Raw genomic sequence first — 7,789 nt, forward strand, 5'->3', positions numbered from 1 at the left:
ACAAAATAAAAAAAAAACACCCATTACCCTACCCCTAACCTTCTAACCCTAGTACTTAAACCACTAGCACTTAAAGGGGAAGTAAGTAGTTTATAGTGCCATCTAGAGGAGAGGCTGAAATTTACAACAAAGAACTGCTCCTCTGCTCACCCCCTCCCTTCCCTGAGAGCTACGGTATCCTCAGCTGGTCAAATGTCGTCCTCGTCGTCTTTCTCCGTGTCAGCAGATGAGGTTCGTGAGGTGAGGGAGAGGGCGAGCTACAGCGGCCGTAGCAGACGAAGCGGAGAGAGAGGAGGCGGGACTTCCGCTACAAGTAAAGAGACGCTTGATTTGTTCTCTCGCGTTTGTCCTTACAGGCTCCGGTAGAAACATGGCGTCTCGCTGCTAACAGTGGCTATGCAACCGCGGCCATGTTATTTTACATGACTTTTTGAAACACTACGAAAATGAAACAAAAACTATTAAACAGCGCTTAGACAATGCAGGAGCACATAATATGTATAAAAGAGTGGATTTTGGGTTATATAAACCCATAAATACTACACAGTGTCCCTTTAAACCCCTAATGCAGTTTAGTTAATGCTCTCACTGTCTCTCTCACACAATTTTTCAAAGCCAGTGCCAGTTATCCTTTCCTACAAAGTAATTGCTTGATCTGTTATTGCTTCTGTTTTTCTTTAAAATCAAAAAGATAAACCCAGACAAATTGAAAAGAAACATTTTGAGTTTGAGGCTATATTTTTTAATCCACTACCAGTTTAATTTGTTGTCCCTCAAACTGCCTGTTACCTCCATTTAAAACAAATATTGCTTGCTTTTCATTAAATCTAAATGAATTCGGTAAAAGATAAGGATGTTATCGTACACTAGTTTTTATGTGTAAAAATTGACTTATTTCCAGATGTTTGGTGTAAAATGGAAAGCAAAAATAGGACGAGGTCTAGTCCAAAAAAAAAAAAGTGGTGTTTTTTACTGCTTCACACTGGCTTCTTTGTACTGAAGCAAGCATTGACATCAACTGGGTCAAACAGGAGGGAGGGAGGGAGAGAAGGAGGGAGAGAAGGAGCGCAGCAGCAGCAGCTGGACCTGATCGTCAATGTCACCCTTGTTATTCAACTTCATCAATGTCAGTCGCTGGTGTTTCGATTTATTTCACTTTCTGTCAGTGCATAACTCTCACCTCCGTGAGCGTTTTTTAAAAATGTTGCTCCCGAGGACGCTGGGAAATCTTAATGTTAATGTTGTGCTGTACTGCTGACGTGCACCGTGTGTGTGTGTTTGTGTGTGTATGTGTGGGGATATACAACACATGCATGCTGATGGTGACCACATGAACTATTGAATGCTAATGAAACATTATGCACCCCTTCCAATGAATGCATACCAATTTGAGAAATTCTGTTGAAAACATGAACATTGCTGGCATAGCTGTGTGAATTCATTTGTCTTTATTATCTCAAAGAATCAAACTTTCCCCCTTAAAAGGAGGGGAAAAATACATTTTGCAGAGTGTTAAAGTTAAATTAGGTCAATTTTGATTGTAAACACTCCCTTTTTCGATGTATTGCCTATGACGCATAATCAAAAATAGCCACAATAATTTGGCAGAAACAGTGTAAAACTGTGTAAAACTGCACCAAATACCATAAAAAAAAGTTCATAATGGAACTTGTGACACGCTCTCTGTGGCCAGTCCTGGACCCATGGCTCTATAAATAATGATTGGCAGCTGAAATGGGACTTTGTGACTTTAAGATGTGGCTCGGGGAGATGTGGTCTATCTATTGTTGATGAGACAAAAGCGGGAGTCAGATTCATATAGGAGTGGCGGGGAATAACTTCTCATATCCTCATATCACCGACACAAAGCCGCCCAGTGAAACTTCAATAAGTCTGCACTTCTTTCTGGACATGGGTGAGTGCACAGAATTCTTAATAACTCGTATAATCTTTTATTAATGTGATTTGAAAATGTGGACTTCTATAACTTACTAATGTCGCCTTTAATATGTCTTTCGACATCATGTTCCCCTCTTAGCGATATTTGCTGCAAATGAATTCTTTGTTTTCAATTTTAATATCCACATGTGGTTCATTTGATATGTATTGAATGTTTTATTGACCGTGATTGATTCACTCCTGCCTTCTTTTTTTTTTTACATAACATATAACACAGTTTAACAGAGAGTGATGATTTCAGATGACTGAAGAGAAAACAAACAACAAACAGGAGGACTGTGTGCGAGGGTTAATTACTTTTCAAAGACAGAATCCTTATTTAACCTCCTCTATCACCATGGACTAGACTTGGCTGAGAGTGGCTGACAGAGACGGGCAGAGGCTCTAATCATGCCAAGGTCATGCCAGGTCACTCATGTGAAAGGGGTCAGAAACTCCCACAAGTGTCACTGGTACAAATTAGCATGAGAACTGTGGACCCAAACAGCTTGTGATAACAAATGTTTCTCTCATACAAATGACTTGGGCGCTAACTTTCGCGCCTTTTCAACAGCTTTGCATTGTTGATTTTCTGGCATCTGCTGTAAAATGCACGAATGCCTTTTTGCACGGCCGATGAAAAACAGGCTACGACGCTCCATTCTGTTTCACCATTGCAGCGGGGCACAGCTGAAGAGTGGGCGCCTGCAGGCACTCTAATATTTTGGAACTCTAGCCGTCTTCCTGCTGTTACTATTTATACTTTCGAGGCAGTTTGTTTAATTCACAGCCTCTTTTCCTTCCAAATCCAAGCCTGTAATTTGTGAAATTATCAGATTTAATGCACTGAGAAAGTCGCCTGGGGCACTTAGGCATTTCGGCATCAACACAATTTTGAGTGGGGTTGTTTTTGTTGTGAGGATATTTAAATCCCCCCCCCCCCCCCCCCCCACCCTTGCTCATTATGCTTCCACCTACTATTTGAACACTTGAACTCCACCCCCGTCAGCATTGATATTGGTACCAGTCTCAGCCAGCTGCAGATGGATGATGTCCTTCGTCGTGACACTGCCAGTGGTGGTGAGACAGTCCTGGTGACCTCCTCTGCCACCACATACTACCTTGTGTGTGTGTGTGTGTGTGTGTGTGTGTGTGTGTGTGTGTGTGTGTGTGTGTGTGTGTGTGTGTGTGTGTGTGTGTGTGTGTGTGTGTGTGTGTGTGTGTGTGTGTGTGTGTGTGTGTGTGTGTGTGGCACTATGGCCTTTGTTTGTTTAACATCACTGGCCTTTGTTCCTCCCCAATCACTGCAAAGACAAAGGTTATTGTGTCTGCAGCCACAAAGAGATGCTCTTTCTTTATGGTTCGCTGCCATCTCTCACTTGCCTGGTGACGCCTGTGACTGCTGGAGACAGAGGGCTGGACCAGAGTTAGTGAGATCGCGCTGAGAAGCGTTGGTACAAGCAGAACAGCGTTCACGTACAGATGAAATCAGTGCAGGGACTCTTACTTTACAGTAGCAATACGTTGTAGGCAGCATTGCACTTCATCACTGCTTGGCGCTGGGATCTTTCTTCTTGTGGAGTACGAGATCAGAAGCAGCAAATGTTTCCGGTCAGGCAGCCTTGGCTTTGCAAAGCCCTAGGTGCTTTCCTCTATCCCATTTCTGCCAACGCATTATATTAACACCTTGGATATTTGCTAGCTGCTTCCACAGCACAGCTTACACTAGAGGACGTGCATTGAGATTGCCGTGAAGTCAGTGGCGACTGCTTTTGTTTGGACGCTTCACTGGGAACTGCTGCTTGAACTCGTGCTGTCTAATTTTTTTTAAGTTGCTTTCGTTTTGGTGTTTGCTCATGGATTTGCGGACAGAGCGAGGCCTTTTTCGGGGTGATAGAGTTCCCCACTGTGGCATAAATGTGCTGTGTGGTTATATGTGCGGTGTGTGCCGCCTGTGTGCTGATATATTATGCCCCCTCAGGTTGTTATGATTGCTGTATCCGGTGCATTGGGGCAGTGCCCTACCCATCCCTGGTGGCCACCTTGCTGTGCTATGCTGGCATGGCATTATTTTGTGGCTGTGGGCACGAAGCGTTGACCCAGACCGAAGTCCTTGTTGAGACTTACTTCGCCCGCAATGTTCAGGACTATGAGGTCATGGACTCTTTGTGAGTAATGCTGCATTAAATTAAATGTACCGCTTAGGAGAGAGAAGAATACAAGTGTTGATTATTTTTTTCCCACTGTTATTTTCCAGTATCAAATATTTCCAGTATGTGATCTATGGCCTGGCATCATTTTTCTTCCTTTATGGTATCCTGCTGCTGGCTGAGGGTTTCTACACCACAAGTGCTGTCAAGCAGACGTTCGGCGAATTCAGGAGCACCCAATGTGGCCGCTGCCTCAGCCTGACGGTAAGAAGGAGGATGGAGAAGAGGAGGAGGAGGAGGTTGGGATTCGAATAACTATATTATGTACTGTATATGTTCAACCAGAGCAAAAATCGGTCCTTGGCACTTTGCGAATGCTCCACAATTCCAGGCCCTGGACAAAAATAAAAGAAGAAGCTAGTGCACAAATGAAGAAGAAAACAGCAATGCTAACATCAATGATTTCGACTCAGATTCATGACTTACGGTCGATAGCCGTTTTAGCGACAGCACATTAATCACGCTGAGCTTCAACGCCACATTTCTCTGACCTTATGTACTATACGTGTTTTTTTCTATCTCACCAGTTCATCATCGTGACGTATATCTTGGCCTTCATCTGGCTGGGAGTGTTTGCCTTCGCGGCCATTCCAGTCTTCTTCCTGTTCAACATGGAGCAGACCTGCCACAACATCAACATCCTGGCTGAGACGACCCCCAGCATTAATCAGCACGCCTGGATTTGCATGGATGCCAGGCAGTACGGTGCGTTGCTCTTTTAATGACTGCCCACCTGTCCACCTGATGAGAATGTTAATGTGCTCCTGAAGGCTGTGAATTAATCATCAGGGAGTAGGTGCAAAACCCGGTTGTTGAATTAGTTATGAAATAATAAAGTATCGTTTGTTAGTGCCGTTTCCCTCGTGTGCTGTATATCTGCAAGCAAACTGTAGCTGTAACGCAACCACAGCTCATCATGATTCAGCGATAGTACGAGATGCATCACTTACGTCATGTGTTTCATTTAAGGCCTGCTTCCTTGGAATGCGATGCCAGGGAAGGCTTGTGGAATGACCTTGGCATCTATTTGCAAGACCAGCGAAGTGAGTGGAAGAGTCTGACTTTCTTAAAATATTCTTACGAAATCAGAGAGTGCACAATAAAAGAAATCAATTCTAAATTACGACTTATTAAATTAGAGTGTAACTGAGTGTTTTTATTTGAAAGAATGACAGAAACATTGGTTCATTTCTCTGTATATATATAATAATACCCTGATCTTTGTTTCTTATTACAGTTCTACGTCACCTATGACCTGTACATAGCTGCATTTGCTGGTGCTGGGATCACTCTGTTGGCACTGGTGAGCAACTGTTTTCTATCTTTCTGTTCTGTTTTTGTTCTTTTCTACAACTTATAAAAGAATATACCAGCATTTAAATGTCATTTATACAGTACATCAAAACATTTACTATTGCTGTTGTCTTCCACATGAGTATACACTCTTAGAAATAAAAGTGCTAAGTAGAACCATATAAGGTTCTTCAGCTAGAACCCTTTTAAAAGCCTTTACCTGGGAAAGGGGTTTTAAAGGGTTCTCTGGTTCAAAATGGTTCTTACTGGAACCATTAGTGTTACCAAGAACTCTTTCTTCAGGAAAGGGTTTTTCAGAAGCAAATGGTTCCAGATAGAACCTCAGCCCTTGTAGAAGAACACTTTTGGAACCCTTGTTTTTAAGAGTGTAGTGGGGGACTGGAGCCAATCCCAGCAGACATGGGGTCTCCAGTCAATCACAGGGCAAACATACACAGACAAACAGCCATTCACTCTCACACTTTCGGTTCATTCAGAGAGTCCATCCATCCATTATCTACTGCTTTATCGTCCACCGGAGGGTCGCGGGGGTGCTGTGCCTATCTCAGCTGACATAGGGCGATAGGCGGGGTACACCCTGGACAGTTCGCAAGTCCAATTTAGAGAGTCCAATTAACCTAAAAAGCAATTTGCATGTTTTTGGATTAACCAGAGAGCACACTATTCTTGCTGTGAGGCAACAATGCTAGCCTCTGAACCATCAGGTGGCCTTAAATGCCATTCAGTTCACGTCCATTCAATAAAATCAACAATTTGTGGTGTTCGGTCATTCAGAGAGCTTTTTTTGCATTATATTGTCTCTGAGACTTTGGATGCCACCCAATCAACAATGAAAGTGAATGGCATGTTGTTTTGTAAAGCATTGAGAAGTGTTGATAAATGACTCAGCATGTCTTTCCACCGTCCCTGTCACTCTTTGTGACGGACAGGTCTTAGTCTGTACCGTTTTGGCAGAACTACTTTCCAATGGCGCCAGCAAACAATGTTCACAGGAACGTGTGCAGCAACTGGAATAACAGTTTATTTTGTGAGCATCACAGATTTAAAAAAAAAATGACCTTCACATCAGCCAAACTGTAGTGGAAGTAGAAAAATGTTACATCATACATTTTTGGCAGTTCCATACCAGAACTAGAAACCTTGATCTGACCCTTCTGAAACCCATTCATACCATTTCTCCACTCTCTATATCAATGTCTTGCAGATTCTGTATCTGGTCCCCACCACCTACAACTATGCAGTCTTGCGATTTCTGGGCAGGAAAGGCGTTCGCTAAGCACAGCGTCTCCACCGTAGTTGGCGCCGACATCTTTCTATGAGCTGGACGGAGATCACAATGGTCTCTATTCATCCTCTCGGAAGCAGCAACCTCCAATAACAGACACACTGTATGTTTCTCATCACCGTTGTGTATGAACAACATCAGAGAGATGAAGATATTTCACCCCCCCCCCATCCTCATCTCAGATGATTCTCTTGTTTGTTGTTCATTTCTCTCTTGCAGGTTTGTTTTTGTTGTTGTTTTGAGGCTTCACTGGTGCCGATGATGTTGTCAGATTGTGATGTATGACATTTCGTGAATAATTAAGAGTAACGACAGCTTGCCTTGAAAATCCTAACTGCAACGCACATCGTTCAGTGTTCACTGATGCGTGGATTGGTTCTGAATATGACTTTGCTACTGCCACATTTTCACCATCTGTATCAGCAGTGTGTGTATACTAAAGCAAGCGAAACTGAATGTCCAGTGATTCTGCCTTACAAAACATGCACTTTGTATGATGTATTTAGCTTCGTTTGAACACTCCTGGAGGAGTGGGGGGCAAATGTGTATCCATTTTCCTGACTTTTTTTTCAGTTATTGCTTAAAATAAGTCCTTATGCCACTGCGGTGTTGATGCTTTACGTAATAACTCACCTCCAAGTTGTTTGTAATCATTTGAAATTAAATCTGCATCATTATACTGTATGTACTGTGTGTTTTATTTTAACATATACAATATATTCAATAAAAATAATCTATGTTGCCTCCATATCTTTTTAATTTGAGCATATTATGACAGTTATTGTAGTATGTAATAAGTCTCACAAAGCTGCGAGAAGAAAATTAGTTTCAAAAGACAGAGTGAAGGCTACAGTAATGAGGTTCTCAGCCCACACAGCACATTAATCACAATGTGCTTTGAGACTCTGCCCCGCTTAGGCTTCAGGCCACGAGAGCGCTTGCGAAGCAGTCGTCACAGTGGATCACTTGGCGATGTAGAAACATGCGGGTAAGCAAATCTCCCAGAGTCTTCGCACACACGCTACACTGCAAAAAGATATTC

The 7,789-nt window shown here is 42.8% G+C and overlaps 1 protein-coding gene across 2 annotated transcripts; it reads left to right on the plus strand.

Annotated features, from left to right (window-relative positions):
* Window positions 1–1,806: 1,806 nt before the first annotated feature.
* plp1b (proteolipid protein 1b) lies at window positions 1,807–7,433 on the plus strand. 2 transcript variants are annotated; one of them, XM_083889377.1, is made up of 7 exons: window positions 1,807–1,915; window positions 3,920–4,106; window positions 4,196–4,352; window positions 4,676–4,853; window positions 5,118–5,191; window positions 5,386–5,451; window positions 6,667–7,433. In XM_083889377.1, exons 1-7 carry the CDS (start codon window positions 1,912–1,914, stop codon window positions 6,736–6,738), a joined length of 738 nt encoding a protein of 245 aa, XP_083745503.1. In that variant the 5' UTR covers window positions 1,807–1,911; the 3' UTR covers window positions 6,739–7,433. The 2 variants fall into 2 exon arrangements, with proteins under 2 accessions (XP_083745503.1, XP_083745502.1); XM_083889376.1 differs by lacking the exon at window positions 1,807–1,915 and adding an exon at window positions 3,469–3,580.
* Window positions 7,434–7,789: the final 356 nt, after the last annotated feature.

Source organism: Microchirus variegatus (genome assembly GCF_963457635.1).
Source record: "Microchirus variegatus genome assembly, chromosome: 5".
Taxonomy (NCBI): domain Eukaryota; kingdom Metazoa; phylum Chordata; class Actinopteri; order Pleuronectiformes; family Soleidae; genus Microchirus; species Microchirus variegatus.